Raw genomic sequence first — 26,842 nt, 5'->3', positions numbered from 1 at the left:
ATAGGGGATGCTAGAAGTTTATCAAACTCTAACAGGGAGCTAAATGATTTTGTAATAACTGAGAGGAAAGTGGAAGATAAGTTGAAGTTCAACATAAGAAAGGCACCTGGAATGGACAGGATGTATCCAGTTATATTAAGGGAGGCAGTGAAGAAAGTAAGCAAACCTTTAGCCATAATTGTGAGAGCATCCTTGAATTCAGGGAAGGTCCCCGTGTACGGGGGGGATGTGTGAATGTATCCTCCATTCACAAAGGCAGATGAAAGGGTGACATGAGTAAGACCTGTTAGTTTACCTTCTGTTTCAGGGAAAATAATGGAGTTACTGATAAAAGAAGTAATGTAGGATCATCTAGGGTTTGTTAAGGGGAAATATTGTTTGACCAGTTTGATTGGTTACAACAGTGTGGGCACAAAGGAACTGGATACAAAAAATAATTTTGATATCATATACTTGGATTTCAGGAAAGCTTTTGATACCGTTGCACATAAGACTGCTGTACAAATTGGAGTGTGGCATTAAGGAATGGTTGAGTGGGAGAAGATAGAGCGGTAATCAATGGGCATTGCTCTTCATGGACTAATGTTATTAGTGGAGTGCCCTAGGGTTTGGTGTTGGGCCCATTGTTTTCTATATTCATCAATGTTATTGATGAAGGCATATTGGTGAGTGGAACAAAGCTTTTACCAAGAAAGGATTCAGTTGTGCAAATTGTTGCGTGTAGAGCAGGTGTCGGCAACCTATGACCCGCGGGTCACCAAGTGACCCATTTGATAATTTCAATTGACCCACTCGAGTTCCACAAATAAAATATAATATACAGGTGACCCCCGCTTAACGCTGATAATGCGTTCCGGAAAAACAGAGCGCTAAGTGAATCCGCGCTAAGCGAGCGCCGCATTCCCATAAGATAACATATGTATTTGTGAGTTGCGGTCAGTGCCATAGAATATTTCCTAATCAATAATAAACGGCAGTGAAAAGATGCACAAATGTTGGTCAAAATATTTAATATTCAAATATTCGTACATATAAAATATTCTGCATTACATACGTATATAATTATGTGGTAACTACTTACGTATCAAAATTAAACTTAAAATTCCAATTAAAATCATGAATTTAATTGATCCAAATTGATTTAATTTAATTGATGAATTTAATTATGAAAAATGTGTCGATTTTGGGTTGAGCTTTACTAGTACTTAAATGGTTCCAATAGCTTACTAGTTTTAAATGGTTTCGGTTTTTTTTTTTTTTTTAGGTGAGTTTTCTTCTGATCATCATATAGGCTAATCTCTCTCTCTCTCTCTCTTTTTATTATTTATAATATTTAACTTAACTGAATTCTGCATTGGATATTATCTTCAATAAAATTAGTCTTTCCATTTCAATCCTAATAGTCGGCCTAGTCCTAGTTGCTTGCAGTGGAACAGCTATCTTTCCCGCTGCTAAAATTAATTCTTTATTTTTTCATAATTGTTCTTACAGTTAAACTTGCAAGTCCTAAATTATGGCACATATCCGCTTGTCTTTGACCGGATCGATTCGCTTCAAAACGTCTAATTTAATTTTCAAATTTGGTCTTTTTCTTACATTTATAGTCTTCGTACTGCGCCCGGACGTTGTTGCTTTTTCATTCTTATCGGCCATTATTAACTCTTCGAAAATGTAACTGCGTTGGTTGCATTAATTACGATACAATGTTCGAGTAAACTGTTCGTTACGCACAATGTCTAATACTGTACTGAGTGATGACTAGACTTCGTATAAATGCATATAACGCAAATATTACAAGCAATATACTTGATCATTTTTTAAAATGTTGATCTCGGATCTACGTAACAAGTCACTGTACTGCAATTAAATTAGCGCGCGAGAGAATTTCACTGAGTGTGGGAATATTTCTCAAGTCGGCGTGGGAAACGTTTTAACCGTATTTTTATATTCATTTCCAAGCTATCGGCTCCATCAAATGAAACGATTTCGTTAAATATGCCAAAAATGCAATCTGTAAAAGAGCGTTATAGTGATCTGTGACAACGTTATAGTCAGATACGGGTTATAATATAAGAACAGCGTTATAGCGAATCAGCGTAAAGCAAACCGCGTTATAACGGGGGCCTGCTGTATAAAAATAAATTATAAAACATAAACATGAAACAAACACTTGGAGAAAATATAAATAATAAGATTAACATTTTGGTTTGATTACAAAGTTGCAGAAATGAACATAGGCAGAATACAGCGACATTGTCTGAACGAATCTCATCATTACTCGACAAGCGTTTATTCACTCCTATTGGTTGGCTGGGCGCCCTGACTGCATGCCACCTGCAGCCGACCAATAGAGCCCTGCCCACCTGCTGATCAAGCATCTACTCTTGTTTACGTTTACTTCGTCTTTAACGTGAATAAACAGTAGTTCAGTTCAGAAGCGCGAGAACAGTTACCTAAGCGAAATAATTATTATTTTTATTACCATGGACAAACAAACAGCAAAAAATTATTTCAAGATGTGTGGACTGAAAGGTATGGAAAATGGTGACAAATTGATATGTACTTTATGTATGGATATAATTACCGCCAGGACTTACAGTATTGAGCGAACACTTTCTTCAAAACATGAAGATGTGAGTGAAATGCCAAATGATGAAAAATATGAATACATTGCTAAACGTGTATTAAATTATGGAAAACAAAATAAATTTTTGAAGAGATTTGTTACCAGCCACAATTACGCTACATCTGCCAGCTTTGTTGCAGCTCTTAGTATTGGTACCAACGGAAAACCGTTTAGAGACGGCGAATTTTTGAAAAACGCATTCATAAATTGTTCCGAACACTTATTCAATGACTTCGCAAATAATTGAGAGAATTGAAGAAGTGTCATTGTCGGCCAGAACAGTTCAGCGTCACATTGAAGATATGGCAAAAAATATTGACGCACAGGTCAAAAATGATTTGTTATCTAGTGACGTAATTAGCATTGCACTTGTTGAAAGTACCGATGTAAATATTATGGCTAGGCTGGCAATTATTATTAGATTTGCATCAATAAATAGTTCGAATATCAATGAAGAACTATGCGTTCTTGCTTCAATGAATGACAAGACCAAAGGCATTGATATTTTGCATCAAGTACAAGGGTTTACAAATTTCAAAAATGGGAAAATATTGGATTTAAAAAGTAAATTGTTTTCTATAACAACTGATGGTGCTCCAGCTATGAGAGGAAAAAAGTTGGATTTGTGAAACTAATGGAAAATGAACTTGGCCGCCCACTTTTATCGTTCCATTGTATCATACATGAAGAAAATTTATTTGCAAAGGCATCTACGCAACAACTTAACGATGTAACGGAAAAGGTTGTTAAGATCGTAAACATAATAGTAGCACGATCTGCATTAACACACAGGTGCTTCAAAGCTTTTTTGGAGGAAATTGAATCGAAATATGGAGATTTGCTGTTACATGTTGAAGTACAATGGTTAAGTCGAGGCAAAGTTCTTAATAGATTTGTAGAGTGCTTTGATGATATACAAATTTCTTTACGAAATCGGTGAAAATCATCTCGAACTTGATAAACAATGGTTTTTAAGACTTTTGTTCTTAACAGACATAATGAACCATTATAATGATTTCAACGTAAGACTCCAAGGAAATAACCACACAATTTTGAAAATGTACGAGGAATGGAAGAGTTTTTGTTCGAAATTAATATTATTTGAAACTGACATAAAAACTAAAATATTTCTTTTCTTTCCCTTACTAAAAAGCCAATATGAGAAAGAAAATATCGATGAAAGCAATCTAAATATGTTCGAAAGTTGTGTTTTGAACATTAAAAGTGAATTTGAAAGTAGATTTCAAAGTTTAAAGAAGCACGGCGAAATGTTTACATTTATAATACAGCCCGACGAAATAGAGAAATGTTTTAGATTTGCAGTATTTTGAATATCTTAAAATTGACAGTTTAAGTTTAGAAATGATTGATTTTAAAAGTTCAACGTTGTGGACGGACAAATTCAAGACATTGCAGAAAGATTTAGAAAATGGTGAAGATAATCATCTTCTCATGATATCATCGTGTTGGGCATCACTTCCTATGAAGTTTTCATCTTTGAAATATATGGGCTTTGCCATTTTGTCCGTGTTTGGTTCTACTTATAAATGTGAGCAAATATTTTCACACATGAAATTTATTTTAGGTAAGAACAGGAGCAGATTAACTACCGAAAATTCAGATGCTTGTATTCGTCTTAAGGTGACTAAGTATGAATCAGACTTGACTAAATTGACGTCACAAATTCAGCATCAGGGGAGCCATTGATAACGAAGAGAACGGTTATAAATAAAGTTCATAAATTATTAATGAACTAAAACTTGACAATTATATTTGTTTTTATAATAATTAGAATTATAATATATTTTTTTTTTTATGTTTAGTTTAAAAAGAGTTTAAAAGCATATTGTAATAGTTTTCTCAATAAAATTTATCTTATTGTTCACTAACGGACTGTTTTAAAATGAAAATACCCATTGACTCAAACCGTCTTCTTAATAGTCACATTTTGGTTGATTTTGACCCGCAGCCAAAAAAGGTTGCCAACGTCTGGTCTAGAGATCAGGCACCTGCAAATTGATCTGATTGAGGTGTTTAAGACTTTGAATGGTTTGAGCAAGCCTGAACAGCGGCGTATCCAGATATCATCATAACAGGGGGCATTGCAGCCGTGGGCAGGAGCAGCAGCGCGTAGCACACGCTTCTTGATTAGACCGGGGTTCAAGCCCGTGCCCATCAAATACGGAGGATATGGAAAGGTCAGGGAATGACAACTGCATATCCCAAGAGCAATATGGCCTTAATTGCTAATGCTCTTAAAAACCAAATAAACAATGTCCAGGTGTCATCGTGAGGGGGCATGGCGACCAGTGCGTTTTAGAATGCAGGCATTCAAAAAAATTTAGGGTTAAGGAGGGGCATGTGCCCTTTCTGGCCACCCCTGAATACACCCCTAAGCCTCAGTGCTGATAAGATTCTTGCTCAGACCACACACCATGAGGGGCACAAATTCAAATTGAGGAAGGACGGTTGCAGAATAAATCTGTGGAAGTTTGCCTTTAGCCAATGTGTTTGATTGTTGGGACAAGCTTCCATCTGTTATGGAAGTTGATAGTTTAAATAAATTCGAGGGACTATTGCAGGGAATAAATAGGTGAAATGTTAGGTTTTTTTTTTTTTTTTTGCTGCTAATGCTGTATAAGCTTGCCTTCTTGCATCATTTGCCACTGGTAATGCCAAGATCTTTTTGTGAAGACAAATATAAAATTTCATGTGGACAGATTATGACCAGACATAGTGAAGACAAGAGGTGCATATATGCTAACATGCATAAAACACTAATGCAAATGACTGTAATTTAACATTATTGAAGCAGCTTTGTGTCAGAAGTAAAAGACAATTTATCCTTAAATCGGGTTTGACATTGTCTGTTTCTCTAATTTTTTGTAATAATGATTACAGATTGATAATCGGCAAAAGATAAACTAATTTCACACTTATGTTGTGACTTGCCACATTCAGGAATATATGTTAGGATCATGTGATTATTTGTATATTTTATAAGGTACAGTATTTCTTTTTTAAGAACTGGTACTGAGCCACAGACCACACTTTTGGAAATGCTAATATGAACAATTTAAATAGCATAGTTTTCTTAAATTGTCATGAGAACTGTGCAGGCAAATATGTTGGTTCAACATTGGTTAGACATGGCTGCTCCAACATTTAAACAGGTACATATCACAGATACAGTTTACGAAATAGGTTGGGACAGACAGGAGGTTATCAATCCATGGTTGTAGTTCATTACATAAATCTGAACTAGATGGAGTTAATGTTAATTAAACTTGAATATGAATTATGTGAAATGGAAATGCTTGCCTTAATAGAATTTAAAAATTTGAAGATACATTCGTGTTGAGTACCAGATTCCCTATTTGAATTCTTGGGATTATGGTGTTTGGAAAACACCATAATCAAAAACAAGTTCCTCTGTTCATGTAATCATCACAATACCTTTAATCTTTTCCTTGTGCAAATTATTCTTAATGGAAATTGAAAATGTTAATGTGAAAAGTAGTAATTCTCTTGCCACTGTGTTCACTTTTTATCATTTTCTTCTTGCTTTTCATTTTGTGATCTGTTTTAGGTGCCTTGAATTGAAATTAACACTTAAAATTTAAATTCATTAAATGTCTTTAATTTTTCCTCAGCTTTGCCTTTGTCTTTATTTTTGATTCTTTTACATAAGAATTTAAATTAGCAGATGCTTAGAGATGTTACTAAATTAAAGCTTTTTTCCTAAATATATCATTGCAAGTACATTAACATAGAGTTATCTATGTAATTAAGTAGTGCACTAGTTAATTACAGTGCATATGTGCACGCACAAACACACAGTGTAAAGAGCAATTTCATTTTTAACTGTTATAGCAGACTACTTGCTAAATGATCTCAAATTAAATCATAAGCTGTAATTACAAAATTGCCTACATTGGAGAATCAAATGAAGTTTAATGCTCCAGTATAATAATGCCAAACCCTATGTAGGTGTTGTATGCAGGGAAAACTTGTAACCCTGCAGTGGGAAGTTTTGTCTTACCCATCATTCTTCAGACCTTGTTGTCTGGTTGTTATTTGGTTATCTCTGGCACCTTTCTTTGAGTAAAGTGATATAGCTACTCTTGTGCATTCAAAACTTAATTCTCCCCCCTTAAGTCTAGCCAGTTTTTACCATAAAGATATTCAAGAACATTTAATAAATGGGACTTAGTGATGGAGAATGGGGCTTAGACAATATCACTCAATGAAATATTAAAGAAATATTTCATTGATAGAGAAGTATGTATATATCTGTCACATTAAGTTATATAGCTGTAATTTAATTTTTGTTGCACAGTTTTTGTATTTCTGTTATTAATTTAAACTTTTAATTTTATAAGTTGATGGTGTTAAGATCTTTGTTTAGCAATGTAACACAGATTGAATTTTGCTTCTAAAGCTTTGTTGATAGTGGTAGTACTAATTCTTAATTTTATACTTTATAATGTGATGATATATTTGACAGGCACATTGAGAAATAGTGAAACCACTGCAGTATAATATGTGACATATGTCATATTATAAAAGCATTTTTATGATTTTCTTCCTTTTTTTTTTTTTCCTCCTTAGCCAAGAAACTACCAAAGAATGACCAGTCAACAGGTGGAGGTGTCAGTGGTCCTGGACGTGTCACTTTAAATGATAACCAACAGCAGTCTTCTGGTGGTTGTTGTAAATGATGGAATTGCCTACCTACCATGGCTGATTTCCATAACTTCAGACATCCCCTTCAACCACATGTATTGTACATTGGAAACAAAATGTGTATATAACCCTGTCTGGTGGCCTGGTTAAAGCAGGGCACTAGGTACAGAGACCACTTTCACAACTGGAAGCTAGGGGAATGAAATGCTTTCATACTTAGGGTAATATAAAATAAAGTATAAAAAATTAGCATGGATTCTCACTTCTTGGAACAAGAAGTTTGTTAGACTGCAGCTTGTATTGAAAGATAATGGGGGTTCATAAAGGCTATAATTTCATTTGATTTTTTGTGTGTGGGAACTACTGTGCACTTTCTCCAAGCATTAAGAAATTAGCACTTCAGGAACCCTATGTTTCCACAATCTGTATTGTAAGGCTTTGAATTCATTCCTGCCATAGGCACTTAAAACCTTTCACATCATGTGGATTATGCAGGTAAATGATTCTAAACTGCAGAAAATTTTGTGAATTTTTCACTTGTTAGTTTTTTTTTTTTTTGCTGACTATACTGTAAAGGTGAGCTTTTCAAGTTAAGTATCATGTAGGAAAGAAAAAAAAAAAAAAACTTGTGTCGTCTTATTCTGTATGTCTATGCTGTATATATAAACATTTGATATCAAATTCAAAATAAAAACATTTTCTGATGTTAATACTTTGCTCGTAGTTAGTTGTCTGCTGCTAATTCTAAAACATTAAACACCAAGCACTTATTGAAAAGGTAAATACTTTGTATATTTATTTTTCTTTTAAAAACCTGTATAGGTATACGCTTGAACAGCTGGTCCTGGTAAAGAAAAAGTATAGGTATTGTATAGCAGGGGGAACATTGTTCATTGCAGTGAAAAAAAAAAAAAAAAAAAGTAGCTGATAAAATAAATTTTTCATATGAAGAATATTGTGTTGTCTGTCTCTTGTCCTGAAACTCATTAAGAGATATATATTGAAATAAGAATGTGTAGTGTAAACTAACTCAAGAGTCAGAAAATTGAAAAAATAAAATTATTTTTAACAGTTTTAATTGGAATGTGAACTTTAGTCATAGCAAATGTTAACTGCTGCACCTAATAAACTTCAGTTTTACTCTATAACTTTCAGATAGTTGTAGTTTTGTATACTTCATACATTCACTTTTTAAAAATAAAATATATGCTTGCAACACTAAGCTACATCTGAATCTTGATCATTTTTTATAGATAGCTATGCAGTTTTGCCGTTTACTTAACATCTGTTTTCTGCTGTATTGTATTGCATGAATTAGAAGAGGCAGTATTGTAAAATTTCAACTTAACATACTTTTTTTTTCTAATATTTATTATTGCATGATCTAAAGTATTCACCACCATAGTTATTCACTCTTAAGATAGTCTTGGTCCCAAGGGTTTCATTTTAGTATTTACACATCTGAACATTGGATTTGGAGTCAGAGTTAGTCAATATATTTACACTGCAAATTGGATTAATTTGTAAAGTAGAATACTTAAGAAGTTAAACTATCTTTAGGGAAAGAGGCCAGTGATATTGACATTGCAAGAGGGCTGTTTCAAAAAAATATTTATTGTGGTGACTCATCAGTTAAATCTTTGAAAGTTTCTGGCATAATTATTGAGGCCCTTCCATTATATTCAGCAGGCTGTGTGTGTGTGTGTAACTTATTTGAATGTTCTTCTAAATAACCACCACCTTAGAGAACCTAAAAATTTTCATTGTTAAAGCTACATGCCATTTAAAAATCTATAGCCAAGCTTATGGAACCTTCAAGATAAAATGGTTTGGATGAGCAAAGGTTAAGTGGACAACCTCCAGTAATTCAAGAGAAACATTCTCTTTCAGTAATGATTTCTCATTATTATTGGAGTCATACTGCAAAAACTGCAAAGTTTTGTAGTTGTAAATATCATTCATATATGGCAAAATATAGTAATTTAACAAAATATTTTTTGTAAATAAGAAACATTATGCACAGCATTGAAAAACTTATTTAAAGCAGTGCTTAGTCAGAATTTGAGAACTGATATTGCCACAAATATTTTAATCACAGTCTGATGTCAGCATTACCACAGCCACTGTGGTTTAGAAGCTGGGATTATAATCGACATAAATCAAGTAGCTCAACTGTTAGCCATGAAAATTTATTTGCTACACCATATTAATGTCAGTTTTATTTTGCTCTTACATGTTTTGGACTAGGTGACAGTTGCGAAATAAAAAGCAAAAAAATTCCAATCCCTTAAAATTCTGCCACTACAATTAAAATAGGTGAGTGAAATGAATATCACTGTAAAGTGTAAAAAATATTTTATAGAATATAAGGAATGTTGCTCTGCCCTTCTTTTTGCTGTAGCCAGTGAGAAACAGATGTAGTGCATTACATTTCTGGTGCTTTAGCAAACAGTAATAATTCATGATAAATAAAAAAAAAAAGAGCAAAAAGCAGCTACTTTTGTTGGCTGAACTGAGAACATTTAGGTTTCTATGTATTCCTCCAATCAGCATCTAGCAACAAACATATCCATTCTTTCAACCCACTATGGTAATTTATATGGATAGCCTGTGTTCATAACCACGAAAAAAGGAAATAATTGCCAAAAATCTATTTGTCTGATTTTAATGAAATTTGAAAAAGTTTGATAAAATTCTTGACAAAATTCTGAAGGAACAAAATATAATTTTTTTATGAAAATCCGTCCATTGTTGGGAGTCAAGTTATTACATGCAGACAGATAGATAAAGAAGTAATTTCTGTTGGTCCAATTTTAATGAAATTTGGAAGGCTTGATAAATCTTTCGAAAAGAGCTAAATATGAAATTTTATGAAAATCATTCCACTAGGAGTCAGTTTATTACATGGCAGACAGATGGACATGGTGAAGATAATGTACTTTATGCATATTCGAAATATGTTAATGTACCTAAAAAAAAATAAATAAATAAATTTAAAAAAATTGTTCTTTGCTATTCAAATTTCCACTTTTCAGTGAACTAATCTGGTATTGTGATACTTTCAAACATTGCATATTTGGCCATTATAATACTAAACTAGATAGCTCAGTTTAGTATTATAAATGGTCAAATGATGCAAGGAATAAAAATTAAAAGGAAATAAGTGTCCATGGGTATTTAATTAGATTTTGTTTGCTATTTGGTGTTTGAATACCCCTGGCTGATTCTGCAATAACTCTAAAATTTCTATACTTGACTTTTAAGCCTCCTGTGCTTAAGTCAGATCAACCCTGCACCACAGGGTGCCTGGTTTCCAGTCTGCAATCTGCACCTCTGATATCTTTACTTATAGAAACCTTGTTTTGTGTTCTCACCAGTCTCCCCTCTCAGCTCAAGGATTTATTCCTTTTTCAGATGTGGCTTTCCAATTGCAGTCTCACATTTGATTTACATGGCAACTATAATTTCTGCATACAAATATCTGGTAAATTAGGTACAAACAGGCAGCCAGAAATTCTTTGAGAAAACAGAAAGCCTGTTTGTGCTGCATGGGGAATTTTACATTTGCCTGCATCATCACCCCCCCCCCCAATCACTGACATTCCTGAACTTTTCTCCTCCTAAAGTTTGACTTGGGTAAGTATTCCTAAGGTGTATGATTTTAAATTTAGCAATGTTAAACCTTATTTACCATTTCTGTGATTATGTATAGTCTGTCCAGGTCATTTTGAAGTGGCATGACCTGGTTGCGATTGTTTACTACCATCCTCGACCTTCACATCTTCAAATTTGGACAATATATCCTCATCAGTTGTTTGTAGATAGAAATATTTATTTAAATGGTCTTACCTTTTAAATAAGACTATATAGTACTGTCTTCCCCTTATTTTGTATTCCAAATTCTGACAGGAAACAAGCAAAATTCTGATCTGGTATGCTAGTTTGATTTTGCTCGTTATTAGTTCTCTCACCCTTATATAACTTTTTGAAATATAATTAGTATTTTTCACAGATTCTACCTATAATTTATGATGTGGCAATGGGTTTATGGGTTATGACTCATATGTTCATTATGTTCACGTTATAAAGTGCTGCTGTGTTTATATTCGCATTTTCTTAACTTCTAAAAGAGTAATCCAACTTTCAGCCTCCTGGATTTGCGTTGGCACTGACTCCTTTCAAATCAGTTTCATTTTGTCATTGTCTTGGTGGCCCAAATTGTGCATGCAGTTTTATTTTTGCATTTTTATTAAACTCCTATTAATTGTTATGCTCTATTTATGCTTATTATATTAGTTTTATTAGTTGTAATTACAAATTTATAATTTTTGGACTTATTTTCCCATTAAACATACACTCCCAACAGACATTTAAGTAGTAACTCCAGTTTATAATGTTATAGCTGTGCAGATTACATTACAAATTATGGCTCTTTGACTTGTAACCTTATTTTTCCAAGAAGGCATCCTTGATGAAAGACAAGGAATGCATATATTATAAATACATATATACTGTACTAGATTTAGCACTTAAATCTAGAAAATAAAGTAGCATGACACATTTCCCTGCATAAGGGTTATGGGACTGTACCATCGTTGGGGTTTTTTTTTTTTTTTTATTAGTCCTTCCTGGAGTACAAGCATATGTTTTTCATATGTGGGCCCTGAGGAAGAGATTGTACCTTTCAACTGTTGTCTGATTTGGTTTACAGAAGCCAGAATGCAGATGCATAAGTTGATAAAATTAATTGAAATGATGCACAAATAATGTAGAAGTTTTATTGCTAATTCAAAAATAAATAATAGAAACTTATACATTGTTTATGTAATTAGTTTATGGTGAGCTAAATGACTGAAATGCACAAAAAATACATATTCCAACACTTAGTATAGTTCACTAAGCTAATTGAGTGTCTGGTTATATTTTGGAATGCACTTGGGATTTTGTCATCACATCAGAATAAAATAGCTTGCACTAGCTCTAAGTAGATGTCAGCTTTGAAAAGCTAGTTTATTTTAGCCTGGTGGAATCAGTGGATTCCAAAATATAACCAGTTAGATACTGAATTGCACTAGGTGTTTGGACATGTAAATACATTATTTTGATCATTAAGTTTACAGTAAACTAATTACATAAGCATGGTGCATAAGTGTTTATTTTTTAAATTAGTGTTAGCAACTCGTGTTGTACCTGTCCTGCAACAATTAGATATTACTACATCAAAAGAAGCAGCAGTTTATTTTTGATTTTTTTTACTAATTTTGGGCAGCTGAATCAAAATAAGAATAAATTAATATTTAAAAGCATTTGTGCACAGTTTTTTTTTTAATAATAAAATAAATGTAATTTAAAAATTCTATGGAGAAACTCACGGCTCAGAACCAGTTTCTAACAGAAAACTTAGGCACTCCCACAGGGCCCACACAAATTCATCGAACTCAGTCTTGAATAGGATAAATATTTCTTTAAAACGATGGGAATTGTTTGTTTAGAGGACACCAGAATAACCCATTGAAAAAGTAAAAAATACTCTGAAAGGTGGAGTTTTTTTTTTTTTGCTCCTTTCACAGTTTGATTGGAAAGTGGGGGATAGTAGTGTTTTTCCCCCTCCCTCTCTCTCAAGCTGGCAGTGGAAACAATTATTGCAGTCAGCTGTTTATATAACTAGTGTACTGAAGTGATATCTCACTGAGTGAATTTTAGTGTTAAATTTTTAATGATTCTGTATTGTACAAAAATTGGGATAATGACTTCACATTTTCCTTGTAATGTGCAGTTAAATAAATTCTATTTTCAGAATTCATTCTGGTTTGCGAAATAACTGCTGTATTGTGTATCTCTGTTGACCTTTTCCCCATAAACATCAAGACAGAAAATCGTTTTATTCCATGTTCTGTTTTTAGAGCATTTCCATAAATTTGAAATTTTGGGAAAAAATTGTTTACGTGATTTTAGTGAAGCAGCTTAATATGATGAGATGAAATGTGTAAGATACATTTTAATGAACAGGATGCATACCATGAATTTGGAACTCCAGAGTGTGTAGGGATATGCAAGCACATTCATATTAAAAAAAATTTCTTTAAATCTTGCAAGACAATCTCCATGAGTGTAGTGATTTTGTCACTCATTTGAACAGGTCGTGTCTGATCTCTGGAGAAAGGATTTTATTCCTGTGAGTTACTCTGGATTCTTCCGCTTGCACAATGTGAAAATTGGATTCTGAACATACCAGTTATATAGACATTACACAATACCATGTGAACTAGGATATGTGAAAACTGGCATGTATAGCTGAAGCACCAAAATTTTCAAAGAAGTTAATTAAAAATTAGTTGATATTATGAATATTTTAAGGAATGTTAACAGTGTAATTGCTCTTACTGCAACGAGACTCAAAGTTAAGGTCCAGTCACCTTGTAGGGGATTTGTTGTTCTATTGACCATCCATAAATGTAATAGTTGAAGATAGACATTTAGTTATGTCTTTAATTGCCGACCGGGATAGCCAGGTGGGTAAAGTGCCTGCCTGGCAACCCAAAGGTCGCGGGTTTGATTCCCGCCTCGGGCTTGGATCAAAGTACTGCAAAAACCTTGGGAGGTGCATTATGGCCACAGAAGCCTATGTGCCAAAACTACAAAAAAAAAAAAAAAAAAAAATCTTTAATCACCACTATAAATGTAATCCATATTACCATTAAACCAAACTTTATCTTATCTGAATAATTTTGCATTAATTAAGATTGCTTAAACAGATTTTGTCTATAAACAAAATAGTACTTCACTATGAAAATTTTATTACTTTTTTAATTTAGGCAATCCAGAATTTCATTGCCATGAAATGGCAATTAATGAGGTGGCTTGTCTGATATTTTCTTTTAAACAAGCATACTTGTATTAATGGATTTTTACTTGCCTGTAGGACTAATATAAGCATCACAGGATATAAGTGACTGCTTTGGTATTTTCATTTGTGTTATTGCCATCAGTGAAAACATGAAAATAATCTTAAATTTAAATTCTATCCTAAATTATTTCCATATACACTGAAATGTTTTGTTCATGGTCTTAAACCTGTGATATTATGGCTTTGTTATTCTCATCAGCTGTATTTTGTATACGCTGACTACTCTATTGCTACGAGGGGCATTCAAAAAATAAGTTATACCTGCCACCATCTCTTGATATGATTGCGCAACAATGTGCCTGTGCAGAATGGAGTTCATATCGTTTGACCCTGGTAGGCGAGTTTAATTGATTTGATGTAGTGGTAACAGTTGTGTAGGAGCAAGCGTTCATAATAGCAAGTCAGCTAGAATGTCACTCCAAGTTCGAGGTACGTGGAACAATAAGGTTTTTGCGGGCGAAATGTCTGAATTGTTCCGAGATTCATTGTGAAATAACGGCGGTGTGTGAAGAAAATGCAATGTCGCATCCAGCCATAGTGAAGTGGTGCCAGCAGTTTGAAAGTGGTTGCACAGAACTGACGGATGCTGATCGAAAAGGAAGGCCATCAATGTCAACCACTGCAGACGTGATGCAGGTTGAAATGATTTGCAATAATCAAAGACTGACAGTCATAGAAATGGCAAAGGAGTTGGATATTTCGATAGTGTTCATTCCATCATCCGTGAACATCTTGACTATCGCAGATTGTGTGCATGGTGGGTTCCTCATTCACTGACGGACGAACACAAAGACCAACACTTTTTGTCTTCGCTAGCCTTCAACGCTATTCTGTAGACTGTGACTTACGCCGCATCACCACTGGTGATGAAACATGGGCACACCATTTCACCGAGAAATGAACGTCTATGGAATGGAGACGCAACATTGCCTGTGTGGAAGAAAAGTTCAAAGTTGCACCATCAGCAGAAAAGGTCATGGCCGCTGTGTTTTTTGACTGTGAAGTAGTGTACATGGAATTTATGGCAAAAGGCACAACAATTAATGCAGTCTCATACTGCCAAACAGTCTTTGCAATCAGCCATGAAAAACGAGGTCTGGAAAGTTAAGCAAAGGTGTTCTCATTCAGGACGATGCCACACATTGCATGCACAACATGACACTTGCTCCAAAGTTTTGGATGGGTGGTATGGCAACATCTGTACTGTCCTGACTCATCTTGTGACTATCACATCTTCGGCAAGCTGAAAGAACGTCTAGGGGGACAACAATTTGCAAACGATTAGCAGGTGCAAATGGTTCGATGCTGGCTGAGTGACCAAGGAGTGGATTTCTATCATCAAGGAATTGCATGTTCGAAGAAGTGTTTACACCAACTTGGTGACTGCAAAAGTAGTGCAAGGTATGTGCTTTCTATTGCACAATGTTACGTACCTCAACAAATGTCTCTTGAGCTACAATGATCAAGTAACATTTTTTGAATTACCCTCGTACATTCACCCTTTTCATGAAATAGTGCCCCTTCAATAACAGCATCGTGTTCATACTATGCAATATAAAGCAAATGTGCAGATGTATAGAGGTGCTGTACGTGTGCAGTTCTTGCAATAGTGCAAGAAAAGGCAACCTGAAACATTTTACTGATGAACTTGGCATGGTAGTTGGTACCAGACGCTGTTATAGGGTTTGGTGCATCAGTGACAGACCATATTGTGCTGTATCTATTGTCTGTAATGTAGCTTAGAAATTGCAACCTTACTTGGGTTTCCAGTATGACTCACAGATGTGTTAAGATTGGTCCAACAACTAAACATCTAGCCAGTGACAAACCTGTGGTTTGAACCAGCTCAATACAAGTGGCCAGTGGAGACTAACAAGACATGCAGGGTAACCAAAAGGCTACAATAGGCCAACTAACAACCCAGTATCTTAGACTGCAACTCATACTATGTTACAGATGGTGGCCATACTGGGTTCTGCCCTTGTCAGTAAAATAGAAGGTACAGTCATGGGGATTCAAAACACCAGCACTGAATAATGGGGGACTGAAAAAACTGCATGGTTTGACAAACTGGTTCCTGTTTCACAGCTATGACCAGAATTCAGTGAAAGCAAGAGTCCACAGACTTACCATGGTGGCATAATGGAGTGGGGAGGGTTTTTGTGGTACATATTTAACCATTTGATACCAGTTCAGCAATGTTTGGTGCCACAGGGTATCTGGGAACTTTTTTTGACCTTGTGCATCCCTCAACAGCTGCAGTGTATCCATCTGTGAATGAGTTCTTCCACCAGGTTAATATGCCATGTCACAAGGTCAGAAGTTGATTCCAGAAAAGAGTGAATTCGGGTTACTAAGTGGCATTCCCAGTTTATCAATCATTTGGACATCTGTGGAATAAGCATTTTGGAGAAGAGATCTGCAACTGTCCAATTTGCAACAACTATGAGGGAAGCAATTTAGTCAGCATTCCTGTTGCATGCCTTTAACACTTCATTGAAAACAAACCATGAAAAATTTATGCTGAGGGCCAAAAGTAGACCTAATCACTATTAGACAGGTATGCTTATTAAAGTAGCTGCTGAGTGTATATTATTGTATGCTAGTACTTGTGCTTGTTTTGGCCTTTTTAGTTTAGTTTAGTTTTGAATTCCTATCGGTTTGCAACTGATATAGTTATCTGTAATGGCTCCTCTTGACATATTTTGTTCTCGAACATCTGTGAGGAGAAAAGCAATCTGATAAGCATTAAAATTTTCAGACATGATGAAGCTTTGGTAGGCAGTTAATCTGGACTTCAATGATTAGACAGGCTTCTGAATGGTCAGTGAAATGGAAAAAACTTCGATTCTGCCAAATGTAAAGTTAATTTATTCTTGGGAAATACCCAAGAATAACATACTAATAGTGTGTGTAGATAAATAGTGTAAATGACAAGACTTGGGCATTATGCTACAGTGAAGGTTAGCATAGTGAGCAGGTAGCAAAGAAGGTGCATGGTGTCATCAGTGATTTACCATGCCTTTTCATCTAGGAAGATGGAGGGTCTTACCAGTCAACAATATTTGGCAAATCAGTGGAATTCTGTATTCAGATCTGGAGGCTGTATCTGGAAAAAAAAAAAAAAAGCTTGAAATTGGCAACCTGTTTTTTAAAAATAACGAATTATGAAATGCAGTTTTATTGAATAGGGTTAAAATCAAATATTGGCTAAATTGTAGAAATTGAATTCATTGTTGTAAATCTTAAAACATTTAAATAGTGTGCAGTATCTGGCTTACAATTAAATCATAATTCTATATATACACTGATTTGACTGCATTATCAGAACCCAGGCATCAACACTTATCTAATACCTCACAGTATTAGGTGTGATATAGTCAGTACATGTCATGGACCCCACACTATGTTGCAGGTTGTACTGTGATAGTGCTAACCACACATTTCACAATGTGTCGAGTAACGTTGCACATTATCGCATGAACATCTGCGAGGATCTATGTGACAATTTGGCTGCTACGACCATCGAATATCCTTTACCATTGGTCACAAACATGCCGAGTTGAGATCGTTAGTTGAGCAGCTATGGGAGAATGATGACTTCAACGTGCCATGTTCCTGAGACTAGTTAGCAACCTGCTAAGCCTTGTGGCATGGCACATCTAATTGACAGATGCCGGAGTTGTCTAGATACAATGTCATTGTGAGGGAGGTGTACTTGGTGACCAAATAAAGGTGAATGTTTACGTCAAGCCATTAATTAACAATGATCAGAGAACCCAGGCATGTAACTAAAAAAGCCTAAACCATTACACCAGTGCCTCCAGCCTGCTGAACACTGCATCCAGGTGCCATGGCCTCACGTTTTCTCCAAATGTGGATACTCCCATCAGCATTATAGAGTTTGCATATGTCAGTGGGTCCAGTGTTGGTGTTGATGTAGCCATACATGCAAGGCACAATTTCTTGTTTCTCGTAGTGATCTTGGCTACCCGTGGTGGCTGTTGACTGCCATAGCCTATATGATCTAATGTCCAGTGCATAGTCTATATGGATATTGGTTTCTTTTCCTACGCTGTATTAGACAGTTAGCTGGACCACTGTGCTATGCTACAAAACAGTTCTCACCACGGATAATGAGGCATGTAATGTTTCCTACATGAGGTAATGCTAAGTGTGACCTATGGTTGGTTTGACCACTTTTGAGCCAGTTACAGTAGACTCATCTATAATTACATATCTTCATATATCTCTTTAAATTTTCTGGATGAAAACACTGGCTGTTGAGCAAGGAACTTATACTTCCTTCTGAGATCCATTAATTTATCTCACTAGTTACTTGCAAATCCTTTCCATGTGAATGGCTCACAGAGTAATATCATACCAACATTTTTTTCATATGCCAGTCAACATCAGCTATTCTGGCTTATTGACAATAATAAATATCAGTTTATTGGTAATGTAACTTAATGGTAACAAAAAGGCTTGCAGAATAAAAGAAGACTCGCCACCCCACGCTGTAAAGCACAAATGCCAAAAGGCTGATCTGAAAATAATATACATATTACAAGATAGAGTATAAAATTTCAAACAGCGAATTACTTGCTGTTTGAATTTTCTTGTTTAAAATACATTCGTATTACAAATAGTTTCACACAAGGATTAGCATTAGTAGAAGCATATGATGCCACAAAGCAAGCTTATATAGCAGTCAATTCTATGATAGATGGAAGTTTGTTCCAGTAATCTACCATCCACTGGTTAAAGGCAAAATTCCGCACATCTATTTTACAACTGTCTTTCCTCAATTTGAATCTATGCCCCCTCAGGTTCTTAGTCTGAGCAAGGGGAAGTATCCCGTCAGCATTGAGCCTGCTCAAACCATTCAAATCCTTATACACCTCAATCAGATCACCTGACAGGTGCCTAGTAAAAAAATTAGTAAATAAATTTGATGAATTTGAGGTATTGCTCAAAACATCAACGGCAGATATTGTGGGGATTTCAGAGACGTGGTGTCACACAGATGTAAGGAATGCAGAACTGGAATTTGGGAAGTACAATGTCTACAGAAAGGATAGACAAGGTAGGAAGGGAGGAGGGGTTATGCTATTAGTTAAGAAATGCATAAAATCCAAGGAAGTGAAGCCAGTCGACATTGCTGGACAGTGCAGTGTCGAGTCAGTTTGGTGTGACATAAGCATTGGGAGATCAAAATTGAGAGTAGGAGTGTGCTATAGGCCTAATGACTCTGATGAGTATAATAAGAAACTGCACGGGGAAATAGAGTGGGCCAGTAAATCAGAGAGTCTTATAATGGACGATTTTAATTTCCCAGTTATTGACTGGAATTTGGGGGCTGGTCACTCACACACTAGCAAGACTTTTGTGGATTTATCGGATGATTGTTTTCTACATCAGAATGTTCGGGAGGCAACTAGAGAGAGTAATACTCTTGATTTGATTATCAGTAGTGATTCTTCATGCATTAAGAATCTGCAGGTAAATGAACCACTACGTGGCAGTGATCACAGTGTGCTGAAGTGGGATTTACTCAAAGAGGTAACTACCATTAGGGGTAAAGGGAAGGGCTATTGCTTTCGCAAAGGCGACTACGATGGACTGAGACAGTATTTAAATTCTATACAGTGGGACCAACTGATGATGTTACCAACAGCAAATTCAAAATGGGAAGCATTCAAAGAACTTATCTTGGAAGTTACTAGGCTTTACATACCAACTAAGAAATATTGTTCAAGGTTTAGGCCTAAGTGGATGTGAGATGAACTAATGAGATATATGGCAGAGAAGAAAAATGCATGAGATACATACAAATTAACACGTGACACAGAAGCCTATGATAGATACAAGTTGATCTGTAACCAAGTTACAAAGGAGGTTAGGCAGGCGAAGGCAGATTACGAGAAATCCTTGGCAAGGGATGCAAAGAAAAACAGCAAAGAGTTCTTTACTTATGTAAACTCTAGAAGGAAAGGGATGAATCAGATTGGTCCACTTGATATCGATGGTTCAACTGTTGATGATCCTGCTCAGGTAGCTAACAAACTAAATGAATATTTCGCATCGACATTCACACATGAGGAGTTATGCAGAGAGGGGAATGCCAGAGGTGTATTCAACTCTGGCAGTAAGCTAGAGAATCTTGTAATAACTGAGAGTAAAGTGGAGGAGAAATTGTTGAAGATAAATACAAGAAAGGCACCTGTGGTGGATGGGATCTATCCAGTTATATTAAAGGAAGCAGCAAAGGAAGTAAGTAAACCCTTAGCCATAATTATGAGAGCTTCCTTGGACTCAGGGGAAGTACCCATGGACTGGAGATGTGCAAATGTAACCCCAATTCACAAAGGAGGATCAAAGGGCGACACAAATAATTATAGACCTGTTAGTTTAACTTTTGTTCCTGGAAAATTTATGGAGGCACTGGTTTAAGAAGCACTGCAGGATCATCTAGACAAGACTTCAGTCATAGCTCAGACACAGCATGGTTTTGTTAAGGGGAAGTATTGCCTGACCAATTTGATTGGATACTATGATGCAGTCACAAAAGAACTGGATGCAGGGAATAACTTTGATATTATATACTTGGATCTTAGAAAGCTTTTGATACTGTTGCACATGGAAGACTGCTGCACAAATTGGAGCAGTGTGGCATTGGAGGCAAATTGCTGCTGTGTATAAAGGGGTGGTTGAGGGGGAGAAGACAGAGAGTGGTAATCAATGGACACTGCTCGTCGTGGACTAATGTTATTAGTGGAGTCCCTCAGGGTTCAGTATTGGGTCCATTATTGTTTTCTGTATTTATAAATGATATCGATGATGGTATATCAAGCTTAATGTCCAAGTTTGCCGACGATAGGAAGGTTGGCAGGGTTATCAAGGACACTACTGACACTATGCTACTGCAACAGGATCTGGAAAGGTTGAGCAGATGGGCTTCGAGGTGGCAAATGAAGTTTAACATTGACAAATGTAAAGTACTACATATGAGAAACAGCAACCCCAGAGCAACGTATCAACTCTGTGGCAAGTGTAAAGTGTAAAGTGTGTTTAGGGTCAAGCGGCACCAGGGGTTTCCCCCATCTCCGCGTAGTTTACATTGTGGGTGAACCAGTTGACTGGAAAAGCCAGAGATTTAAAAGTGTATGGACTTTGTATATATTTGATGCCTTGTACAGTTGTTCATCTCGTCATTTAGCCGCCAGATCCCTACTGAGGCCCGACGTTGTCCCACTTTAGCCCCGTGGAGGCAGACCAGGTACTCACTAGTATATAGTTCACTCTGGCAGGTCCTGCCACCTAATTTCCTAAGATTTCAGTGGCTAGGACCTTAAAAAAAAAATCGCGTACGCGTCGCGGGGAGCGCTAGAAGTCCTAAATGTTGGGCAAAATTAATTTAGATTGGTGATTTTAGATTGTGTGTGGCGTGTTCACGATAGAGTGGGGTGAAGGCTGAAGACTGGGGGGCAAATAGACAGAAATATGGAGCCGAAAGGGAAGGCAACTCCAGTTTACAGTGGGGCATGCCCATGCCCCACCAGAGGGAAGAAATAGGGTGGCAGGGTGGGGAGGGGACAGTTAGTGGTCATTCTCTACCACACTGACAGTGGTAGAGAATGAAAGGGACCTGGGGGTGGTTGTGCAGGCAGATATGAAGTTTTCTGAGCAGTGCCGATGGGCTGCAAGAGTAGCTCATGGTGTATTGTCGATGATATATAGGAATTTTTCTAGCAGGGATAAGATGATTATTCCATTGTATAAGGCAATGGTCAGACCACACCTAGAGTACTGTATACAGAGCTGGAGGCCTCATTTCAAGAAGGATGTAGAGATGCTGGAACGAGTACAGAGAAGGGCAACAAGATTAGTGAATGGAACAAAGGGGTGCTCTTACGAAGAAAGGCTTAAGTTTTGCAAATTACAGTGTCTGGAGACTAGGCACCGGCGAGGTGATCTGATAGAGGTGTATAAAGCCTTGAATGGTGTGAGCATGCTCAGTGCTGATGGGATTCTTCCTCTTGCTCAGAATAATCACCTGAGAGGGCATAAATTCAAATTGAGAAAAGACAGATGTAGGATAGACGTGAGGAAATTTGCCCTTAGCCAGCGGGTGGTTGGTTGGTGGAATAAACTTCCATCCCTTGTCGTGGAAGTTGATAGCCTAAATAAGTTTAAGGCTCAGCTGGACAGGTATTTCGAATGAACAGAGGGGTGAAGTGGAAGTGGTTATTTTTTATTTATTTATTATTTATTTATTTATTATTTTTTATTTTTATTTTTTTTTTGGCTGATGCTGCATAAGCTTGCTTTCTTGCATCAAATTCCTCTACTAATGCTAATGCTAATGCTAGTCTCCAGATGCTGCAACTTGTAGAACTTAAGGCTCTCCTGGTAAGAGCACCCCTTTGTTCCTCTCACCAATCTTGTTGCCCTTCTCTGTAATCGTTCTAGCAACTCTACATCCTTCCTAAAATGAGGCATCCAGACTTGTATGCAGTACTCAAGGTGTGGCCTGACCATTGCCTTATACAAGGGGATAAACACCTTATCCGTACTAGCAAAATTCCTTTATAATAACATTAACATAAATCCAGGAGCTATTCTGACAGCCTGTCTGCACCACTCAGAAAACTTCATATCTGACTGCAAAATTACCCCCAGGTCTTTTTCATTCTCCACTACCCTGAGTGTAGTACCACACGGTATGTTACTCTGGGATTACTGCTACCAATATGCAGCACATTGCATATGTCAATGTTAAATGTTTAATTTTAATTTTGTGCCTGTTATATAGATAGTGAGATTGAGGAAATTTATCTGATTGTTTTGTCCAATTTCAAGGGTGAATTTAAGTCTGTCGTGTATAATTAAAATTAAATACGAAAATTTTCAGGAAAAATACAAACACCGGTAAATACTTACATTTTGCTTCTCATCACCCCCTAAACACTAAAAATGCAGTTTTATATAATCAAATTCACAATGCACTAAAGTACAGTTCTTTACATACCGACCTTCACAACGAAATCCAATACCTTACTGACAAATTTATATCCAGAGGTTACCCCCACCAACTTATTTTAAACACAATCTCTATCGCTAAAAATAAAATTAAATCTAACAACCCAACCAAAGACAAAAATAAAACAAACATCCGCATAGTCCTCCCTTATCACAATGAACTAGCAGGGCAGTTCCGCCGCCTATTTAACGACACTGATATCTCCCTTGTTTTTTCCACCTACTACAATTTAGGATCCTCCTTCAGCACCTATAAAGACACACACAAATATCCTACAAACGACCTCAATAATATAATATACCTCATTAATTGTCAACCAAACTGTAACACATGTTACATCGGAAGTACCACTACCAAATTTGACTCATCAAAAACATCCAACGCCCGTGCATACTATCATTTCCATAGTCTCATGTCTAACCAATCTGTTACAGAACTTACAATTCATGCCCAGACTCACAACCACAACTCCCTCATGGACTCTGCCATTTCCATCATTAAACTAAAATCCAGCTACAGAATACTTCAATATGAAGCCCTAGCTATTGAATGGTACCGGCACCACTCTAACCTCAAAATTCTAAAATCCAACCCCCCCCCCTTCAATCTTTCCCCAATTTGGAACCTCTAGCGATTAAAGTTCCCACATGTCAAAAAAGTTATCACGAAAGTATAATTTTTTATTCTTAAATACCATGTGCGTTCTCTCTCCCACACATTGCCAACTGAAGACGTTTTTAACTAACGAAAGTCCTCGTAACGACTATTGGCTTCATCGTATTCATTTATTTAGTTTTTAATTATTCATTTACTTCAATGACAACCAAGAATTGGATGTGTACACTTCTGTTTCCTTGCGTCTATTTTAACTCAGTCAACACTTACCTACTTCCTCCCTTTTAATTTTTTCAATTTAACAATTCAACCTAAATATTAACGCGCTGCCTAAGTAAGCCATCGCAGATTAATTCAAGGTGAGTACCGCTTTTTAAGCTTTCGCTATCCTTTACTAGATCCTGTTGAGGTAACGTACTGTCATTAACTACCCTACCAATCTTATTGTCATCTGCAAACTTGGACATTAAGCTTGATATGCCTTCAATATCATTGATAAATACAGGAAACAATGTGCCCAACACTGTATCCTGGAGGACTCCACTAATCATAATAGTCCACAAAGGGCAGTGTCCATTGATTATCATTCTCTGTCTTCTCCCACTCAACCATCCCTTTATCCATAGCACCAACTGGCCCTTAATGCCATATTGCTCAAACTTGTACAGTAGTCTTCCATGCGCAATAGTATCAAAAGCTTTCTAAAAGTCATCTTTATGATAACAAAATTATTTTTTGCATCCAGTTCCTTTGTGACCACAGCAAAGTATCCAATCAAATTTGTCAGACAAGACTCCCTTAACAAATCCATTCAGTGTCTGAATTATTACTGCAGTCGTGTCTAGATGATACTGCAATGGATCTTTCACCAGTGACTCCATTATTTTCCCCTGAACAGAAGTTAAATGAACAGGTCTGTAATTACTTATGTCACTTTTCGATACCTTTTCATGAATTGGGGATACATTTGCACATCACTGGTCCATGGCAGGGTTGTTAATGACACTAAAGACAGTATGCTGCTGCAATAGACAATATGCTGCAGACACTTGTGCCTACTCTAGAAAAGTTAGGCAGATTGGCTGAGAAGTGGCAACTTCTCAGCCAATATTACACTGACATTACAATAACATTGACAAATGCAAAGTACTGCATATGAGTAGAAGTAACCCAAGAGAAATGTACCAACTGTGTGGTACTACACTCATGGAGGTGGAGAATGAAAAAGACCTGGGGGTATTTGTGCAGTCTTCACAATTATATGATATATAGGAATTTTGCTTGCAGAGACAAGGAGGTGATTATCCCTTTGTATAAGACAATGATCAGGCCACACCTTAAGTACTGCATACAGGTCTGGAGGCCTCATTTTAGGAAGGATGTAGAGTTGCTAGAACGAGTACAGAGAAAGATAACAAGATTAGTGAGAGAAACAAAGGGGTGCACTTACAAAGAAAGGCTTAAGTTCTGCAAGTTGCAGCATCTGGAGACTTGGCAGCTGCGTGGTGATCTGATTGAGGTATATAAGGCCTTGAATGGTTTGAGCAGTTTCAATGCTGATTATATACTTCCGCTTGCTCAGATTAAGAACCTGAGGGGGCATAGATTCAAATTCCTTGTAGAATAGATGTGCGGAAGTTTGCCTTTGGCTAACGGGTAGTTGATTGCTGGAACAGACTTCCATCTGTTGTTGTGGAAGTTGATAGCTTAAATAAATTTAAGGCTGAACTAGACAAACATTTGGAGTGACCAGATGGGCAAAATGGGAAAGTTTTTTTTTTTTGCATCATATGCCTCAACTAATGCTAATATGCAAGTATACATGCACCTATTCTTACTCTTAGTTACTCTAACACTGCTATGTATTTACTTGTTCCATGATAACTCCCAATCCTTGAAATCCCCAACACCTTGCTTTCCAGGCTTCTACTCATTATAATAGAAGAAGTGCAAGAATCACTTTCACCTCTGCCTGCGGCTACTGTTAATCTATTAATCTGTGACTTCCTCCAAGCAAGCAGTTTTTCTACTCACCTAACGCTTCCTCGATAGCATCAGCAAATATCCTTGCACCCATTCTCTTTAAATGTGTCCCATCTGAGAAACAATCTCAGATCATGCTGAAAATATTCTACCCCATGAGCCTTGCACAATCTCTCCAGTGCCGAATTGATTGAAAAGGCTCTCATCATATACTCCCTATCGTGTCTGGGCAAAATTGCAGACACTCAAATTTAACCCGACTCGCGACTTTTTTTCAACGGTGATCTGTACTTATTAAGCAGGTCCGCTGATCTCCTACACTTAATGTCATTTTTGCCAACGTATACAACAGTATTACCTTTTAAGATGATATTCTTGTAGATGTTATTAGAGATATTAAGATGATATCTGCTCAACAACATTACATTAATATTATTATTAATATCCATATGATGCAAGGAAACCTGAGGCTTATGCTGCACCAGGAAAAAAAAAAGTTCCCGAGTAACCCTGTGAGCGAGAGAGAGAGAGAGAGAGAGAGAGAGAGAGAGAGAGAGAGAGAGAGAGAGAGAGAGAGAGAGAGTCAAAAGTAGAAGGGAATCACCAAGAAAGAGAAGAATGATGATATCCAGCTCAGGACCCTGGGTGTGCCAAGCCCATACTCACCAGATACTAGTACCTACTCGAAAAAACAATCAACAAAAAAAAAAACACGATTGCATTTATCATTATTACAAACTTCGAGGCGAACCAGTTCCAATAAATCCCAAGTTTATGAAAAATATTTTTAACAACCCACTCTAATAAATTCACAACGATAACATCCATTAATAATCAAAAACTTTCAACTTCTTGGATTGATCTGGTGCGTAGCACAGTTGGTAGAATCTCCATCATTCCCACACCCAGGGAGAAATAATCACATAATAATAATGCACAGCAAACACAACACCAAAATTCAGAGAATAGTACAATACTTAGA

General features: G+C 36.4%; 1 protein-coding gene across 2 annotated transcripts in view; it reads left to right on the top strand.

Annotated features, from left to right (window-relative positions):
• Window positions 1–7,882, top strand: part of Rab5 (RAS oncogene family member Rab5) — a 124,945-nt gene extending 117,063 nt beyond the window's left edge. Inside the window, exon 6 of one of the 2 annotated variants that reach the window (XM_090388100.1) lies at window positions 7,238–7,882. In XM_090388100.1, the coding sequence (XP_090244226.1) occupies window positions 7,238–7,347 (110 nt within the window). In that variant the 3' untranslated portion in view covers window positions 7,348–7,882. The remainder of the gene's footprint in view (window positions 1–7,237) is intronic. The other variant, XM_090388099.1, reaches the window with a different exon arrangement.
• The last annotated feature ends 18,960 nt before the right edge of the window (window positions 7,883–26,842 follow it).

Source organism: Mastigoproctus giganteus, chromosome 13, assembly GCF_048544385.1.
Source record: "Mastigoproctus giganteus isolate SK-2022 chromosome 13, ASM4854438v1, whole genome shotgun sequence".
Taxonomy (NCBI): Eukaryota; Metazoa; Arthropoda; class Arachnida; order Uropygi; family Thelyphonidae; genus Mastigoproctus; species Mastigoproctus giganteus.
Note: the sequence above shows the minus strand (reverse complement) of the source record. Positions and strands in the feature narration are given on the sequence as shown.